Raw genomic sequence first — 21263 nt, 5'->3', positions numbered from 1 at the left:
GCTTGCCTCACGACATCTCGCCATCTCACTCTGTTGGTGGACTCCCTCGGAAGGACCGCCCACTGCAGATTTTATTATTATACGTATACTATACGATGTACATTTCTCGAATGACTTTAATATTTCGTTTGTAAAGAAATTAATTCTGAAATAAAGCCAGTGTCCCTGCCGCCGCTCGAACCAGGCAAAATGAACGGGAAAAAATTTTAATTTGAGCTGAGGTAGTATCAACTCTTAAGATGTCAAGAGTGCCGTACAAGCTACGTTGTAACGATCGTTCCTCAACCACAGACTTTTACCTCTAGTGTCAGTTGAGATATCGAAAAACGAATTCAAATTCGTATCCAACGTTTTTAGATAAAAAAGTCAAATACGTTATTTACTGCCACCTATTAATATCAACCTTAACTACTTATATGCGCATTGTTGTATAGTCGATTAAAACTAGAAGGCGCTGATACTTATTTTATTATAAAAGTAATTTATTAAACGATTTTCAGTATGGCGACTTAATGTAAAAAATAATATATCTTTTTCTATCAAGCGTGTTTACATTAATCGACTTACGTGTCATGGATAACACGCCACGTAATACCTCTAGATCCGCTTGACAGCAAAAGTTATCATTTTGCTCGCACGCGGGCTTCATTTGATTATTGCTTGATCCGTCTTGGCTTATAGATCTGCAAATGCATTTTTTCATAATTTGCTTGATAGATGACCGTTCCAATATTAAGGGCCTTTATGATTCTCTAGTTTGCGACGCTGTGACTACACCTGAAAACTCTATACCGATCCTGCATTTAAGATAGATTAATTACTACGAGCCTTCAGATCAAAAACTTTCAACGACACTATGGGACATAAGATACCTTTTAATAATAATAATAATAATAAATTTATTTCCTTCACACACAATTTCAACCGTAATTAAACATTCTTAAGTAATAAAATATTTGTTGTCTGTGAAGGCTGGAGCCTAAACTAGGATAACCTGTGCTATAGGTCCAGGCCTCCGCCTACGGATAAAGTATCAATAAAACATTGACTGCGTCACGAATGATTGCTATCAGAGAAAGTTAATCCAAAATTTAGTTTATACAAATCAAAAAATTATAAATATAAATAAAATTCAAGACTAGAGGGCAAGTATTTTGTTGTTGTGTGTGTGTGTGTGTTTGTGTGTGTGGGAATTAACTATAATGGAACATGAATTTCGATTTTCGGTTTTAAAGAAGGTATAGGCGTTAACGACCTATTAAACAAATATCTATTGACTGTTTAATATATTTACCTAAACTTCAATTAGTACGCATAGATTGGATATAACCGAAATGATTAAAAATAAGAATGCAATAGTCAATTGTTATACAGAACTTTTCTAAATAGACGAATTGATAATGCCTGTCATCTCATCAGGCAAATGGGCCTTATATCACTTTTAAATATCAACTCTCGTTTGCACTGAAATCACAAATGAGATAGGTGAAATAGTACAACAACTGACTAATATACCTGTACCACCCTGTACAAACAAGAACTAACTTGACTATGATATTTTTCTCAATCATATAAGAAAGTAATTATATCGCGGTTTAAAAAACTAACTATGCCATCTAGCGGTTACAAAGACGAATTAACGTTTCGAACGGAATCGGAGTTTGAAAATTTTCAGTTGTTATTATTATTAAAATGGACTTAACTTTCAGAATCGGGTGGTCCACTAGAAAACGCGTCACGCGAGTTGGGGCAGGCCCAATTGTCGGTACAGCAACTGCAGAGGCTGTTAGATGCATTGGAACTACAACATCAGGCGCATCATGATACTGATGTGAGTCTATTAGACCTTTGTTTTTTCTAAAGATTTTTTTTATAATATTAATTGACGGGACTAACAAGTCGTCCGCCTGATGGTAAGCTACACGCCTATCCATAACAGCTGCCTGCCACTGCGCCCGTCACCCTGAACCATAAGTTGACAAATCCCATGTACCTGTAATTTCACCAGCACCCTTAACCTTCAAAGCCGGAACGCAGTAATGCTCATATTACTGCTTGGCGGTAGAAATAGGTTAGGTGGCAGTAGTTCCCTGGACGAACTCTTTGACAAGGAGCTCTACTGCTACTAGATTCCTTTAGTAATAATAATTATATCGTACACACTCATAGCTCCGACCTAGGGAAACCGGGTATCGTGGGTGTCATGGACACATACTAAAGAGACACAAATTACACCCAAACTCACGGGAGAAATTAATGTAGGCCATAAAAAAAGATATATATACATAGTTTCAATAAGAAAGAGTATATCCATAATATTAACCTAAGAGCTAAGTCTAAACTCATGGTACCACGAGTTCGTTTAACCAAGGTAAACGACTCTTTTATGGGGAATTGTATACGTTTTTACAATAAGATTCTGGAGCATATGTGAAGATTGTCATTTCCTAAATTTAAAAACTAAAACATAAGAAATATTTTGATTGAAAAGTCATATTACGAAATTCTCATGTTTGAGCTTACAAAATATTTATTTACATTAGTGTATGCACATGCATTAGTGTATCATCATTTATTTAATATTATGTATTCGTGAGTACATTTGATATAATAAATTTATTCTTTAATTATTGAGTGTGTAGCATTCATATTAATGATTTATTACATTTTATTGCTGACCCAGGAACCAACTTTCCTTTCAATTATTCAAAGGTTAGCTGGAAGAAATCCCGTTATGGAATAAGCTCGCCTTTGTACAATAACGTTCTATTTCTTTGTTAATTTGTAATTTGTTTGTGTTGTACAATAAAGTGTTTACATACATACATACCAAATTAAAGACTACGTGTTAGATAAAGGTGTACGGAAAGATGACATGGCTCCAAATTCCACACAAATTTGATTCAAAGTGTATTCCATAGCATTTAAGTTTATTTGAAAAGAGCAATCCCTAGACTTTTTTTGCCCGTTCTTCTCAGGAAAGTCAGCGTAGTAAATGAGCAAATTTATTTTACCCAAGGAATAAATGATTCATTGACTGTCTCTCGGCTGCGTGGTAGTCCAGCATGGTAACCATTCGGCCACGGAGGCAGTTAGTGAATTAAACTTCATCTTCTTAGCGTGTCGATGGCATACACTATAATGCTCGCCATCGTGGTGAAAGTGCCAATCGGCGTAAGGTACTCACCGATTCACCGTACGTCATGCGGGGAAGCAAATTAGACTTATTTCTAAAGATCGAACACACAGAAAAACTTTTTCGACCCGATGCTACTTGAACCCACGACCATATTGTACCGTAGTATTCCTCTTATCAACTGAGCTGCGGGTCAAGTTATCGAGTAGTAATAATAGTTTGAGTCAAGCAAAATCAGTCTAGCTGACGTTTTTCAAATAAAAAAATCTTCAGGTGCATTTATACCGAAGTTATCAAAATACAAATGCGTTATTTAGTATGACAGTAAGAGTGTTTTCAGACAAATTGAATTCAGAACTTGTCAAGAAGTAACCTGAATATATGACCGCTGAACCACGACGATTTCTCATTTTATATAGTGACGCCATGTTATTTCTAACTGTTAAATAAACAAATTTTTAATAAACAACAAAACTTTCAAGGTATCCCTGGAAGGTGCGTCACCAAACGTCAAAAAAGATAGACGCAAATTCGGACTCCGCAAGAAGAAGTCTAACAGCAAATGCGCCTCAGTAGAGCTCGCTCCACCTCAACACATCGACGCGTCCAGCTCGCACATGGTAAGTTGTCTATATCTATACGATTTCTTGGAAAAATAGAACACATATTTATTGCCGCATCTGAGGCAAAATAATATAGACAGAAACGTCCCTATGAGTACAAAATACAAGCTGCTTGCGCGTTTCAAAATACTACTACCGTCATCCAGCGGATATAGAACGAACTTGATGAGGCTATAGTTTGTACAAAAGTAATTTTTGCATTAGTTATAACGAAAGAAATATTTTAGTAATGTCCTATTAATTTTACTTTTCTTGGAGCATATATTAAGATTATCATTTCCTAAGTTTAAAACTTACATTAAAAATATTTTAACTGAAAAGTCATATTTCGAAATTCAAGAGTATGTGTTAGATAAAGAAGTATGGAAAGATTACAAGAGTGTAGATTCCACACAATTATGATTCAAAGTGTATTCCGTAGCATTTAAGTTTATTTGAAAGAAGCAATCCCTAGAGTTTCTTGCTCGTTCTTCTCAGGGAGGTCAGCGTAGTGAACGAGCAGTAGCTTAAAACATTTCGTTTTCAAGTGAATATAAAAATTTTATAATATTCTTTATTGTACAAAGAAAAGACACATGAAACACACGTTACAATGGACATTTACAAAGGTGAGCTTATCTCTATAAGAGATCTCTTCCAGCCAACCCTAGCCGTGGTGCAAAAATGAAGTCTGCGGGACTAATTAATGTACAACAAAATTTAAATTTAAATGTGAATAAAATATAAATGATAATAATATACATACGACAGACATATGCACATACCTGAACTTTATATACATAAATACATACATAAGCAGAATATATATTATAATAACAGATCATTTGTTTACAAATATGTTACCTATAAACTATCTAACGCGTTCGACAGGAAGTGCTCTTTTAATTTGTGTTTGAAAGATGCCACCGATGGACTATCACGAATGTTAGCAGGTAGTTTATTCCACATACGAGCTGCACTTACGGTAAAAGAATTGTGAAAGAATTTGGAGTTGGATTGGGGATATAAAAGTTTACATATATGTAGAATAAATGATTATTTCACTCTGAGTTAACATTAGCCAAGTACTCAGTACAGTCAACATACTACTATTGATGTCTCTGTGTAGTAAGCATCGGGTTATATTTAATGTTATTTTCTACAGGCTCTGTCAACTTTAACTGCACCCCCCTCACCAGGCGGGGGTGCCTCCTCAGTTCCCAACTCTGCTTCCTCTCTGCCCATAGGTAAGCTAAATAACTATAATAATATTTTCTATCTATGTAAGTGAAAGTGTTACCCGCTTGGCTATGAATGCTTAAAGTGTTTTAATGCTCAAAAATTAAGTCCGTATTAACAAACTCTCAATTGATCCATAATTAATTATTCATCGTTGATAAGCACTAAGTGCTGTTAATAACATCGAGTATATAACCAGAAATAGAGACGAAATAAGGGCCATCCGTCCCTCAATCATAACTTATCAGGCAAATGGGCCTTATATCACTTTTAAATATCTCGTTTGCGCTGAAATCACAAATTAGAAAGCTGATATAGTACAGCGCCAACAACTGACCTGTATGTACGTCTCGTATATTCCAAAAATATTATGTATTTATTGTATTGTAATAAAGATAATATCTCTAACAATAGTGTGTGCTGTTCCATTCGGTGGTGTGGGAAAAACAGCAAAACATCTAATTACAAAACAAACAGAATCACATTTCATCGATAGTTCAATATTAAATATAAAATTTTTCAATTACGTCCATTATAGCAAAGGTCAAGTTATTGGTCGATTTGAAGCGGCCAATCGGAGCGCAGTTGTGATGACCGTAATGATTTGGCAGAATAGTTTTCAAACAAATTAAACGACATTATATATTTATTTCTGGTTATATACTCAATGATTAATAAGTACAGTTAACTTGAGATCTTAATATCGATCTTGCACTTGAGATTGTATTTATTAATACGGTCCTTCTGAGTCCTGTCAGTGGTACGTAATTCTAATTCTGTGATTGGAAGCAAATACTAACCATAGCTTACCTTAAAATGGCGTCTGCGTCGTCATGTTTTTAAAAAACAATTGAGCAAAGACAGACAACCTACATCAAACTTATTTAAACTATTAAAATAATCATTTGATTCCAAATATAGATTTTAAGACTTTCGTGGTTATTCATTCCAAATACTTTTATTTTGACTATAAAATCAACTTCGTTGTACTTCGTTTAGGCTCCACTTTTAATTGAAACTGCAATTCGCGAAAGTGCACCTTAGATACATTGAAATAAAACATATGTAACAAAAATCTATTGTGTCAATTAACTGTAGGTGTACTTAGAATAGTAAATAAAACAATAGAAAGTACACATTAAATCCATACTATTGACGCTGCGTATGGTACACATGACGAAATGTTGGAAATCAATCGCCCTTCAGGGGGAAGTACCCAATACCGTCATGCATTGAAGTCAGTGTATTGTCTTGTATAAAAAAAACAGCCCGTTAGTCCGCCCTTCTTATCATAACTCACGTAATCAATATTTTTAGCAAAAATGAGTTATCAACATATCGCACTGCTATTACAATAGTGTAATAACTCAAAATGCGTGAAATTCAAGATTATGCCATTGCCGAACGTAAACTTTGGTTCGACAGAATATTGTAAAAAATAATTAAAATATATCTACTTAACTCTAAATGTGACAAACTTTATGTGAATGAAAAGATACACAGAACAGAAGCCAGGGCCATCTTTAGCCAGGGCTGGTAGCTTTAAAGTTACCTAACTGGGTGGCGAAATACTTTCATAGATTTCTCATTGATGGCGCTACGGCTCAAAAGTCGTTTAAAAACAAATACAAAGATCCGACAAAAAATAAGCACATAGAAAAATTCGTAAGGTCCGCTGGTTCGTTCCGTTGCTTAGTTGGCATAGCGTTAGGCACGGTTTGCTAGAAGACGCGGGTTCGAATCCGGCCGGATCGAAGGAATTTTTCTGAGTGTTCGATCTTTGTATTAACAATTATAACAAACAGAACAGGAGTTTTGTGTTTCTTTTTTGTAAACTTTTTATTTGTAAATAAAACAAAACAAAAAATCAAAACAGTCAAAAATATGATTTTGACTGTTGATTTTTCTTTCCTTCTATTCCTAAATACATTCGGCAAATAAGAAATTGCTTAGATGTCTGTAATGAACTTGAACCTGTACATAAATTTTAATATTTTTTGTCGAGAATTGAGTAACATTCGTTTTTCATAAATTCTGAAACAATAGACTTTGAGTTAATACGCTGTTGTATTAACAAAGCGATATCTGGGACCAGCAAAACGAGTTTTACATTTCCTTCTAATCGGTTTTTTTTTTATTTGGTTTCAGTTTTATTACTAAGCTAAATTAGCGTATTTGACATTTTTACTAGAAAAAAATATATTTTGAAAAGTGCCAATATTTTGAAAGTTAACGAAATACAAATTAATGCAGTTATAACAAGGAGGGCAGAACTTTCGGTAGGTAGTTTATTATGCAACAATGTTAGGTAAACGTGTATGTCTGTATATTTGTTTCTAGTCAACCTAAAAGAACCATGCCCTGTAGCGTCCTCAGTGTTGTCATGGAAAAAAATCACGAGGAAAATGTTAAATTAACTAAAACAATTTACTTGTAATCGTTATACAGAAGTTTGTTTAAACAAAATCGTGTACTTTTTTAATTTGTGAATATTTTGTTTGTCCTGAATAAATTTTATTTAACGTTGAATTTTATTTCATATATTTTAATTACTCACACAAAAAACTAAATAAATCGTGTTATGTCTTTTCTAAAAGGATTCTACGAAATTGGTAAGTGGGGCTAATGACACAGAGCATGAGAAATTCAAGATGGCGGCTGTCAGCGGCACGAAATATGCTTTCTGAGCAAAACATTTACGCTCATGGCATGTTTGTCAAGCTATATGTCGCTCGATATGTCATTTATTATAAAAATATTTGTGGAACTCATTGACTTACATATGGACGTCGGGTCCGCGCTAAAAAGTGTCCGAACTTATAGGGCGTTACAATCGTATACAGAGCGTCATTCACGCTTTAGTCTTCGTTTGTTCGACTGACAACGAAGCAAGCAAAATTAGACAGTACTGCGATGACATTACAATTTAAATTCAACGTTTTAGCTTTTTCATATTCCTTTACATGTCACTACGTTTAAATAGGTTGACTTGGGACATTTTTTTCGTGGTTTTTTGTATTAGACCCGTCGTCCATTTATTTGTAAGTCAATGGTGGAACTGGAATTATTTTCAAAGTGGTTTTGTGAAACCAAACAACGTTACTCTGGGGACCTTACGTCGTTAACATACCACCCATTCACACGAAGCGCTTTGCTTCCCCTTAAGAGTCTATACAACCTCAAATTACTTTGGTTGTTCCGCATAAAAGTGGAAGAGTTGAACCAATCAATCTGGAAAAAATATACAGTACATTTGACGATATACACTAATTGAAAGGAGTGAAAAAAACACGATTCGTAAAAATTTTCACGATAGAAAAAAACACAAACTTACCTCGAAATTTTATAAGAAAACCGCTTCAATAGTTCTTTAATATACCAATGATTTTCTTTTTATCAACTGAACTAAATAGAAAAACCCGTAATTTTGTTTGTAAAAAAATTTTTTCTGAAATAAAACCAGAGACCCTGCCGCTCGACCTAAGCTAAATGAACCGGGAAAATTTTGAAATCGACCTCCTAATGCGTACGGCAAAGAAATGGGATACTAATCTGTGTGCAATAAAGATCCTTGTGGAAGAGTTCGTTCTGAGAAGTACTGTCACCTTACCTTTTCTGCCGCCAAGCAGTAATGTGGGCATTACTCGGTTTTAAAAGATAAGGGTGCAGCTCAGCTTTCTTTCAGAGTCAGGGTGACAGGCGCAGTGGCAATGCCCCTCAAATCTTTGCGATATAAAGCTCTGAGTGGCACTGCAACCGCTATGATCAGACGTGTCGCTTACTACCAGGCGCACGACTTGTACGTCCCGTCATTTGTTATCACAATAAAAAAACAACTTGCAATGTGACAGTGAGACCATTGCGAGAGAGTAAAATCTGTACTAGTATACCCAGTGTCCGACTGCTGGGTATGGGTGTCGATCACTTTCCTAGTGTCATAGACAAACGTATAAAAACCATCAGGTGTCTAAAATAGCAAGCATATGTCTATTTTATTAAGAATAAAAACTATAACGATAATTTTAACCGACTTCGAAAAAGCAAAAGTTTTCAATTCTTCAAAAAGGAGGAGGTTCTCAATTCGACTGTATGTTCTTTATTTTTATGTATGTTACCCGATAACTCCGGTATTTGTGAACCGATTTTCATGATTCTTTTTTTGTTGGAAAGGGGATACTTCCATAGTGGTCCCATTTCATTTTGAATAAAATCATCCACCTCTAAGGGTGGCTGTTCGCGCATGAAGATTCATTTTTATAAATAGCGCCTAACTTTAATTTAGTAGCAATTACTTTAATAGTTGATTTTGCTATTTCTCCAATTCAAGGCGTTTTTCTCTCAATATACTTTGAGTAGTGAGAACCGATTTTTATTATCTCCAGTGTCAAGTCCTGCATAGTGGCGAACTCGGGGATATTTCAATAAAACGTAGCAAATAGACGTAATTCCACGAACTTTTGAGGTCGATTTTTTCGTATAAAAAAGTTTCAATTATGGTGTACTAAAAATTATCATTTATTCAAAATGGTCCCCATATTAAGTTGTTTGGGTTTCCTCTACTGAATTTACCGTTCAATAGTTTCACCTAATTTTGTATCTTAATTTTGAACCTTACGCCGTTCCTGTCTTCACTAACTGCCGTGTATGACATTTTTCTTACAACTATGTAAAGGTGCCTACACATTTACTCGATTTTGTCCGATCAAGCGTATATTGATACGCTTATATTGATCACGCGTATATTGATACGCTTATATTGATGAGCCTTGAAAAAAATGTCTAATTCTAGATAGTCAAGAGAGGAACGATGTTATCATATTTTTTAATTTAAAAAACTACTGTCAGTCATGTATAGAAAGGTACATTCTCGTAGTCAATTAATTTTTCAGGCTGTAATACACTCCCGACTCTTTTCTTAATGAATTTATCTATAAGTATTCTTATTCTTCTATGTCAAACCTTTATTTCTTTCATGTTTTTTAAGCCAACTCAAAAATAGAAACAATAGCACCAGCTTTAAGAAAAATATATGGACACACCACTCCAGCTTCCTGGTCTCAAACTAGAGAATACCCTGAAATATGAGTATCAGAGGAACCAAATTCACGCCATGGCTAGTGCCATGGGGAATGCCGAGAACATCCAGACCAAAACCTGTTTATAAAAGTTCATTTTCCAAGTTGGTCTTCTCGGGAATCGAACCAGAGACCTCCTCGTCCAGTGCCCAAAGTGCAAATCCTTTGGGTTGCTCGGTCGCAGATTGAACTATTCTTATATCAATAGAAAATAAATAAATTAGTGTCCAAAAGAAGATTGTCTAACCTAACGATTCTTTTTTCTCGTCTTCCAGCGTTTCTATCTACTTTTCTGGCCTCTACTTTAGTTCGTAAGACTATTTTGTTTTTTATTATTTTCAAACCCCTATCGATTTCAGTCCCTTCTCGACACTATATCGCTGACGCTCACAACATAGCTGCCTTTGCTTCTTAGATGTCATTATTACCTCATATGAAATTACGATTTCATAGCATTAAAATCATAAGATTTTTTCTAACATAAATCCATAAGCTCAGACGCTCAATGTCTCAATTTTACAAATCACTCTGACTTGCGTGAAAAGCATGTAACGTTTACTTGAAATGGCTTGTTTTCAAAAGGTCCATTCGCAAAAAGTCCCATACGTAAAAGTCCATTTTCAAAAGGGCTTATTCACAAAAGGTCCCATTCGCAAAAGGTTAAATTCGCCAAAGATCCTATTCGCGAAAGGTCACATTCGCAAAAGGTCACATTCGCAGAAGGTCCCATTTGCGTAATGCCATTAAACCACACCGCCCCGTATTACAATTAATTAACAATCAGAACGAAAAATATACGGCATACACAATATATGCATAGCAGTGATTTAAATTTCCACACCTGTCTGCCACTTGGATAGACTGAGACTGTGAACCTCCACCCGCTAGGCTCCTGACATATCTGTTGCACTCGCATCAATTTTCTTACACACTCGTCTACTCTTCTTACATTTCACCAGACCTTTTAAGGTTTCTTCGGTCTGATTGATGTACGCCGCGAACCACGTTTGCTCAACAAATTTGTATTATTGTTCCACTGACATCCGTCCACATAGATTTTAAGACTGTCGTTCTTAGACCTATAAAAGTGAGTGACAATTGTAACGCCACAAGTAATCGAGATGAAGGCAATTATCGACAGCAACAGAAAAGAATATACAGGTGTATGATATTCAGGGCAATTTACAATCTGTGCCCCGGAGTGTCTTTCAGAGTATGAAAATTGTGTTAAGAGTATAGTTTTTTTTTATGAACAATAGTAACAGACATAACATTAATACGAGGAATAAAAAGAAACTAGCCGTAGTACTCTTCACAAGGTTACAAATTAATTTAAGGTCCAATGTATTATACATTTCTATAGTAAAATTCCAGGTGATATTCAAAATTTGCCATTTACGAGGCTTAAAACTATACTGAAACAAAAACTTTATTATTGTACAGCTCCTGCGTACTTGGTTGACAAAAAATTCCGTCATAATGACCCGTTTAGCTCTTGCAGGTATTCTCGACCGAAGATATTAGAAGATATATTTACAAAGAGCAACCCCTAAAGTTTCTTGTTCATTCTTCTCAGGGAAATCTTCCTTACGAATGAGCAGTACAGTTTAATCAATATGACTATTTCAAGTGTAACTTTCTTACCTATGAAATAAAGTTGATTTGTCTATTGACTATGTCTGTTCTTAAAGCTGACCCTACTTCTCATTCCTAAGGCAGATAGATTCCTTTGAGAAGAATGAGTTAGAAATTCTAGGAGTTGCTCTATGTAAATAAACCTTTGTACACTTCTTTGTACATTTATCATTTACAATATTACATTCAGGGGCCCAGTTTTGTAAATTGCCTTAACAGCACCCTCAGACATACAAGGTGAAATTCTATGACGACGCTAAATTAGTTATAGTTTTGCCGGGATAAAATATAGCTCATGAGCAATATTCGGAAAAAGGTGTTCCACATATATACATGCATAGATATAGCTACAAGGAGCTACATAGAGTTTTAAAACCACCAAATATTAATTAATTTTTCGAATTCTGGTTTTCCGGATAAAGGAAACTACTCTCTTTACTCTATTTATGAAGATATTTATCATCATAACCGTACATGGGTAAGGCCGTCAAAAAAGATACTTTTTCGTCTTGTTTGAGCGTTCAGTAGTAATTCCCCTCGTAAATAAAATTTTTAATTATTTTCTTTCTTAATTTCTACTAGTAAATGTCGCCGTTCCGTCAATATGCGGTATCTAAAGCTATGGAGAGTCACCATTTTCGTTATTTTTTATTCTCTGTTTTGATAAAAGGTCTACTGCATTTTTTACATACCACCATTAGAATTACTTTAAAATCCAAATTCGACTTACAAGGTCCGTAGTTTTGTCCTACAAGGTAGTAAAACCATTTTCGGGATTCCTGAATTTCAAACAGTAATTATTAATATTTGGTGGTTTTAAGAAATGTTGAATTCTTAGGTTTTCGCGATTGTTACACATAGGAAATGAAACTATTTTTCCGGATTGCGTATATTTGTTTTTTCCGTTATATTTACACAGGTATCTCTTTATGTGGAACATCTTTTTTCCGACCATTGCTCATGACGGAATAAAGAACATTTTTTAAACAAATGGTGAAGTCGTACTCGGGCTTGTGTTCTTTGTCTGATATCCGTGCAATTTTCATTATTTAAGTATTCGAAGTAATATTAAATAACATTTCCCCATGCAATACTCAAATATTAAACAATATTTCTCCATAATATATTATAATATTGTAACAATAAAAATTGCCACGGAAAATAGACAGTGAACACCATCCCAAGTATAATGTGTGCATTAAAATTATCTCTGTGAAAATCAATCTTAACACTATAAGGCGTGCCTTTGATTGAAACTAAAATTTACTTATTTTTTTCGTACATACGGCTATTTATTACTATTTCTATTTATCTTAGATTATTGAAAATTCCATCTTAAATTTATTAATCTAAGTTAGACTTTAATGTGCACCCCATATCTTCAGTAAGTTTTAGCATTGTCGCTCAAATAATTTTAATGCTAGTCAGTGCTTTATTTTTTAATTAATTTTCGTTGTGTAGACTTTAGTACAGACACCGATAAAAACATCTGACAGAGAAAACCATTCATACAGGGCGACCTTGATTGTTGATAGATCTTCCGTAGCCTTATCATTATCACGATCTGATAATGATTATGATAGTGATGATCTAATCACGTCTTAAAAGTCTTGTGCAATTTTATACGATACTGGTGTTAAATTTACGAATTTTCATTCAACATTTAAAATTTGCTTGTGCTATGTGAATTTAAAAGAATCGTGTTCTTTAAAGTGGTATAATAATATGAATTTGTTTGACGTAATAATATTATATCATTGTCGTAAATATTATTATTACATTTTATTTTCTATTCGACGTTTAAAATTTTCGTTAAAAGAAATAATTGTGCTTGGAGAGTTGTTTGCGATTTACACAAACGCGAATATGTTAATGAATAATTCATAACACCGAGTGTAACTATTGTTTCGGTACACTGTGGTTAACTGAAATAGTTATATTTTTAGTTTAATTTAAATAATAAAACGAAATATACCTAGTTTAAACAAACAGACACTGTGCTCTCCAGTAGGATGTATTTACGTTTTATTGCACACTGTACCTTTTGCATCTGTCATCGGACAAAATCGATGCGGCTAAAACTCGATACCCAAATTTGAAAATTAAGTAAATCGATTATTTCAGCTAAATCAAAATACATATTTCTATATTTGAAATTTAAGTAGCTAAGTGAAATATTTTATATTATTAATGAAAAATAATAATATGATAAGTGACTTGATGATATTATTACATTGTTATATCATTAATGCTAAATAATAAAAGTTACAGGTGAATAGTAATATTATCACAATTTACTTTTTAAACGTAAAATAATAAAAATGTCAAGTGACAGTGGCGGTTTGCTAATACCATTCGCAAGAACTATATGTTTGTATGTGTTCAAAATCTTAAGAGAATGCGAAGAACAGGCCAATTGTGAGTTATTATTTGACGTCGTATTTATAGTTAATCATTCATTATTTACTGGATAAATAATTGGTAGAAGGTTCGCTTTCATTAGTTACGATTTCATTAATTCATTCCATTTTCATTTTTAGATACTTATGCAATAGAAAGTTACAATGTGATGTTAGAATGTTACCAGCAGTGATAACATTTAATTGTACAAGTTCTAAAGTAGGCAAAGTAAATGCAGGAGCCAGTGTAATGGCAATCTACATTTCTGTCACCACGGCGGTGTAGTCCATGGTACCGCCAGACGTAGTTCGTGGGACCATAGGGCGTAATCGCGTGCAGTAATCTGTTCATACGTTGTGAAATAAAATATCATTATCGTATTGAATATTCATCTTTATTTATTTTAAATTAAATAAACAGAAGAAATACAACAGTCTATTTAATTACCTGGTCTCAAGAGAATGCCTTTTACCATGAATACCAGAACAACGAAGTTTAATCTGAAACACTACTCATAACACCTGGAGCAGAGCAATTCAGAAAACTTCGTTTCCCAAATTGGTCCTGCCCGGACTCGAACCCGGGATCTCCTCATCCAGCGCTTACAATGCTAACTACTGGACCACCGAAGTCGTCAAAATGTAGTTGTGGTAATTGATAGTTACATACTTAAGTTGTAAATATACTTTTCACGTATTATCATTTAAAATGTACACATACTTGTGTACAAAACCATGACATGCCCTTTTTATGCATGACTCCTCGCATTATTATTTTTAATTTACACAACACTACAGTATAAATACATAAACAGGATGTTAGTGCAAGATTTTAGCAGAGTTTATGAGCGTAATCTTGAGTAGTTTATGTTATTTATCTATCCATATCATATTGCAGCGAGCGTTGCTTTCTTTGCATCCACTCAAGTTGCACAAATTCTACTAGATTCCGAGAAGAGACAGAGAGTAATATATACAAATTATTAACTAACTTTAAAAAAATGAGGCTCTCAATTAGACTGTATGTATGATACGCAATTCCTCCGGGGCGTTTGTGAACCGATTTTGATGGTACTTTTTATTGGAAAGAGGGTGCCTCAGTTTTGGTCCCATTTAAATTTGGAAAAAATATTCCATTACTATTATTAACACCATAAACTACAACTTTTGTTCCATGACTTATAATTATTCAACGGAATTTACTTTCATACAAAAATATAAATATTTAAATAGATCGCTCTAAACGGTAATAACTCTGTGCAGGACGTTCGAACTTATTCTACCAAATAGAGATCTAAAAAGTATCAGATAGTAAAAAACTTAAAAGTTTATTTTTGGTAAATATACTTTTTTTTTTTTAATAAAAGCCAGTGCTTTTTATCTAACAGCCCATTTAAAATTATGTTTTTCTTAATTATTAAATGTTGTGTGTTTTTTAAATTTCATTTAAATAAAACAAATGGTAACGAAGGATGGCGACATCCCTTGTGTTTTGTGACCCAGTGTTTCTGAGGACGTGCATTAAAGAGACCTATCAATACTTGTGATTCATTATCAAAGCATGAAAAAACAGCCTGTAGAAGTTGAGGTTATAAAGTTGATATGGGTTATGTTTATAACATTGTCCTGTATTTATGTTTGTTCGTAGTAGCAGGTAACAACAAGTTTTCAGTCATTCAATCATGCTTAAAATGAAATATCCGTACAATAATGTTATCTAATCTATGGTCGAACTGTATCAATTGCGTTGTGTTCTTGCATTTATTCTAAAATCATTGTTTTGCAATTACTTTATTCCCGACTTCTAAAAATATATTCATAACTAGGTATAAACTAAAACGTAAAATTGTACTAGCAAAGTCCATGAACGGCACTTCGTTGATTTTGGGTCAGCTTTCGCCATCCTTCTTTGTTGTGTTCTTTAAAAAGTCATGGTACAAAAGTTCTTGTTTATAATGTTAGTAATATAGTCCTGTGAAGTTGTTAATATTTTAAAAATAACCCTGTACATAACCCTATATATACAGGCTGTATATTTGAAAGTGGGACATACTTATAGAGTGCGTTATATTCCTGATTCTCAACCCAAAGAAATAATAAACTAATGAACTTAAACTTTACAAAAAATATTTTATTTTATTTTTTTATCGACTACTACTTGAGCGCAACATTAGTTATCGAAATCTATGCACATCACTATTATTGCTCCGACGCAGCGGCGAAAAGCAAAGCACAGGTCGGGGGTGAGGACGGGACGCGGGCGCATACGCGAAATTTTTCAGTCCACGCGCGACCTTGATCTAACGAAGACACGTAAATTATTTGTCCTTCCGCTCGCCCGATCGCCGCAAAATGGGTATTTATTCTAACGTGGAATTGACTGAGATGGTGCGACTTTACGCAATAAGTGGTGATAGTGTGAGGCAAGCTATTGAAATGTTCCCAAATCGGAGTTTACGCGAAAGAGGTGAACAGTGTCGAAGCGTTGCGTGAGAGGATTATCTCAGCATTTTATACTGTGAGACAAAATGTGTTTGTGTTGTACAATTTAAAACAAAATTTACTATGCCGTGCTAGACTATGCATTGTGGAAAACGGTGGACATTTTGAACACTTGCTCCGTACCACGTAAGTGTAAATAAACTGTAAATAACTAAAAAATCAATCATTGTAATTAATTTGATTTCACATTTTTAACTACGCCAAAAACCTCAATTCTTATTAAATGATAACTACTTACTAAAACATTTCGATGATAGTTCAAGTAAAAAACAATTAACATAACCTAAAACGTAAATGTGAAATCATTGTTATTGTTGCTGTCTCACTCGGCGCTTGCTTGGTAGCACTCCCATTACACTCGAAATTAAGCGTAAAGGGAATCGGTTTATTCCTATCTACACTTCAAAACACATTTGTTGATTTATTTTTTGTTCTATCCCATATCCTAATTTTATTTTAGTCTATGTTAAGTTGTAACATGATTTACTATGACATGTATGAATATGTCTCACTTTCAAATATACAGCCTGTATATATATATATATATATATATGTAGGGTTATAACAAATGACACTTAATCAGAATGTGGTACATACAGGCAAAGTAACTACGCTGTTTAAAAAAGAAGATATAGCTAATATTGCTATGTAGCATCATTCTTTGAAATTCTGCTAAAAATTACTTCATCATCCTGCATTTACACTCAAACTTTCATAGTACACTTATAAACAAAGCATTGAGAGAGCTTATCAGCATTTGTTAAGTTTTATTACGCAACTTTCTACAATTCTTTAATGTAATTTGAGTTTTTAGTTTACAGACTTTGTATAAAATCTATTTTGTGCCACAATTTTGAAACACCCTTCGTTAGTATGATTTAGTTAATAATATCGATTGAATTTAGTTTGTTACTACATCAGAGTTAGATGATATTAATATGTTTTTTTTTCAAAATTTTAGCAACTCACCGCAAAATGTTTCGTATAGTGTGTTCGGTAAAATACTACAAACCTTCAAAAATAAAAAATAACATAAATCAAAGTTACTTTATTATAAACATTTCAAATGAGTCTAAGGGTCGTATTCCAGAACACTACTCAATGCTCAAGTAAGGACTTGAGTATGATTTAAAGCACTCAAAATCATACTCAAGTCCTTGCCATTAGGGTCGTATTTCCAGTGCTTGAAATCATACTCAAATCTGCTTAAGTCCTGACTTGAGCATTGAGTAGAGTTCTGGAATACGAAGGTATGATTGAGCTACAGAGGGCTTTAGTCGCGATATTAAATTTACCGAGTTATATTTTATGTTATTTCAATGGAAATAAAGTATAAATTTCAATGCTTTGAGACGCAGAGAGAATTGCGCCGCGATCGGATGATAAATATGTGCTAAATTCAATATCCTCTACATTCTGCCCGCCTGTGAACACTTCATTCGCATTTTTACATGTTTATATTATATTGATTTTTATTGAAGTAAAATTTACAAATCTTGCTTATACTCCGTACAACCATTTATTTAACTTTTGACAGCTCGAATTCTAATCAATTAGTGATGTCCTGATGCGTTTCCGATTCGATTTTTTATATTAATCGATTTTTATTTATGAAGAATATTTAATTGTGCACGTGAGCGTGTTCAAAAAAGAAGATATTGTCTGATTGGGATCGTGGTGTTACGTTTGACAATTTTTGTACTCAAGAATTAATAATTAATATCAATGAGGATTCAAGCTATGATTCCCGTTCTTATGGAGAAGAATCCGAAGATTCATTATAATAAACAATAAGAATTTATTATAATTATTTGTAATTTATTTTATTTACAATTTTATTAAGTTTATCTTCGTTACGTAATCTGTTGGCTCGATAAATGTCGGAGCGAAAGAGCACGTCGCTTTACTAAAATTAAAAACTAAAAGAGTCAACAGAGAGTTGTATTTTTTGTCTATGGTTGTCATTGACTTACAATTATATGGACGTCGGGTCCGCGCTAAAAAGTGTCCGCACTTGTAAGGCGCTAAAATCGTATACAGAGCGCCACACTCCGCTTTAGTCTTCATTTGTTCTACTGACAGCGCGATACTGCGATGACATAACAATTTAAATTTCGAATAGGTTGACTTGGGACATTTTTTTCGTGGTTTTTGTATTAGACCCGTCGTCCATTTATTTGTAAGTCAATGATGGTTGTATGTCAATAATTACGGAACTTCGGAGGCATGCATATGTCAAAAGTTAAATAAATAGTTGGATGGAGTATAAATATATTATTAACGTAATATAGCATCCGAAAGAGTTACGATTTAACTAATGAAAATGCTACAAACGTATTGTGTTTACTACGTTTTAAACCACATCTATATATTCGTCCTGAAAAGTTACATAGAAATCACATACGAGGTATTCATTCTTACGACGCTATGAAGCACATTGCCCTCACTAATATTATGCCAACGTCCTGTAATCGATGAGAACACAAAGAAATTAACAATAAATTTTAAAAAATCTTTAAAAATTTTAATAAAAAGTATAACATTGTCTCATACGAAATTGTTTCCCTTACTGACACTTTTCTATGGAAAAGTATTTTTTAAATATTATATTCCAAAAGTTTTCAATCAAAATCAAATTCTTTTCGCGATACCAAACAACTCTTTCAAAGGCGCAAAGTATTTTACCTAACACCCTGTATTTCAAAGTATTTTACAAACAAACTTGCAACTCACTTTTCACATACACGAATTCCACCCAAAATATTCGCTAAACAAACTCTGCATCATTTCAGCATGTGCCGCTGCGAGGCCACAATCACTACCCGGTGCAGAGTCGTTAGGCGCAGCGGCTGGACCTGCTTCTCTGACCAGCTTAACACCTGACCAGCAACTCAGGGAGGACTTCACCATATTGGCTAAAGATCTGCTTGCTACATTGAAGGGCGTTGTTGCTACATTAGTAAGTGATGGTGTCAGTAGCATAACAAGAGATCTCTCTTTATTATAATAATAATAATAATAACGCACACACTCAACATAGCCCCGCACTAGGGAAACCCGGTGTCTTGGGTGCCATGGACACACACATAGACAACCACAAATTACACCCAAAATCACGAGAGAAATAAATGTAGGCCATACAAATATTTCTCCCGGCCCGGGAGTCGAACCTAGGCCCTCTGCGTGGCAGTCCGGTATGGTAACAGTTAAAAAAAATAACAAAAATTTTCTAAATATGTCTCACGGCTTTGGGACACGAAGGGTATAAGTACTTTATATAAGGTAGATAGATTTTTTCCGAAAATTTTTTTTATAATATCAACTGACGAGACGAACAAGACGTGGATCTGTTAGTAAGCAACACACCTGTCCATAACAGTCGCAGTGCCACTCAGAGCTTTAAAACGCAAAGATTAGAAAGGCACTGCCACTGCGCCCGTCACTCTGCGACATAAGTTGACAGTCCCATGTAATTTCACTAGCACCTTTACTCTTTGAAACCGGAACGCTCATATTACTGCTTGGCGGCAGAAATAGGTACGGTGGCAATATTTAAATATTGTAAACAGGATATTTAGCCGTGAGACTCTTGCCCAGTTAGTGCAAGTGTCTTCGTGGCAGAAAATGACAAAACACACATTGCTACCTCCCCTTTGCAGGTATGCGAACGCGGGCGCCTTCGAGCGGCAATGGAGGCGGCGGAAACGACCGCGTCGCCAACCGGCGCCGTTGTCTCCGCTCTCCGGACAAACCTTACATCCGCGTTACAACAGAACTCAGGTAAGATTTTTCATTGAAAGAACTCTTGCTGTATGATACTGCTTTCCTTGGAGTTATGAACTCCTTGGACATGCCGATTTTCATCACGATGTTGTTCTTCACATTTAATTATAAATTATTTATTTATTTAATTATAAAAGATCGAACACAAAAGTTCCTTCGATCTAACAAGAATCGAACTCGAGGCAATGGCCTCAATAGAACGTCCATTTTGATAATGTTTTTTTTACATTTGCACTTGTTGCTCGACGCTGTAACTTGCCATGATAAAAGAAAGAAAGAAAGATCAGTTTATTACACCAGCACAGACACGCATATAAACAAAACAACAGAGGAAAAATAATAATAACAATTCAAAATTAATATTTTAAGCTCCAACCGACATAATAGGTAGTGTACATGCAACTACATACACGTGTGAATTACTTTTAATATGTAAGTAACAGTATATCAATAAAATAAACTTAAAACTCTAATATTTTTATACAAATTGGTTAATATATGAAATGTATAGATATTTTGTGAAGTGTCGTGTCTACGCGGACGGGGGCTCGAGACGAGGTGCGGGAGCGGGTAACTTTCGAACAGGCAACAACCTGTTTGGTTGCACAACTGCGCTGATCATATTTTCTTTCTTTAACTCCTACGTATACCCAAACTGAACGCTCGATGATGATTTGTGAATCATCGAACAGATGATTTGTTTTTGGTGATTTAAAAAAATCGACCCTAAAAGTTTGTGGAATTACATCTATTTGCCGAGTTTTATTGAAATTGGTTACCGGAGAGTGCGCGGAACCAGATTCATCCCCCAGTTTGCCGCCCTTAAGAGGTGGAATATTTGTAATGGGAACTATACTGAGGTACCCCTCTTTCCAACAAAAAAAGAATCATC

The 21263-nt window shown here is 34.4% G+C and overlaps 1 protein-coding gene across 8 annotated transcripts in view; it reads left to right on the top strand.

Annotated features, from left to right (window-relative positions):
- Window positions 1–21263, top strand: part of LOC113227767 (oxysterol-binding protein-related protein 3-like) — a 64762-nt gene that overhangs the window by 25019 nt on the left and 18480 nt on the right. For 5 of the 8 annotated variants that reach the window (XM_026460768.1, XM_026460769.1, XM_026460765.1 and 2 more), the window contains 6 exons: window positions 1710–1831; window positions 3619–3756; window positions 4904–4985; window positions 10328–10363; window positions 19381–19547; window positions 20248–20368. In XM_026460768.1, the coding sequence (XP_026316553.1) occupies window positions 1710–1831; window positions 3619–3756; window positions 4904–4985; window positions 10328–10363; window positions 19381–19547; window positions 20248–20368 (666 nt within the window). The remainder of the gene's footprint in view (window positions 1–1709; window positions 1832–3618; window positions 3757–4903; window positions 4986–10327; window positions 10364–19380; window positions 19548–20247; window positions 20369–21263) is intronic. The other 3 variants (XM_026460767.1, XM_026460766.1, XM_026460770.1) reach the window with 2 other exon arrangements.

The sequence above is a fragment of the Hyposmocoma kahamanoa genome, unplaced genomic scaffold (assembly GCF_003589595.1).
Source record: "Hyposmocoma kahamanoa isolate Upper Pololo Valley unplaced genomic scaffold, ASM358959v1 215, whole genome shotgun sequence".
Lineage (NCBI taxonomy): Eukaryota > Metazoa > Arthropoda > Insecta > Lepidoptera > Cosmopterigidae > Hyposmocoma > Hyposmocoma kahamanoa.
This window is presented reverse-complemented; position numbering and strand designations above follow the sequence as displayed.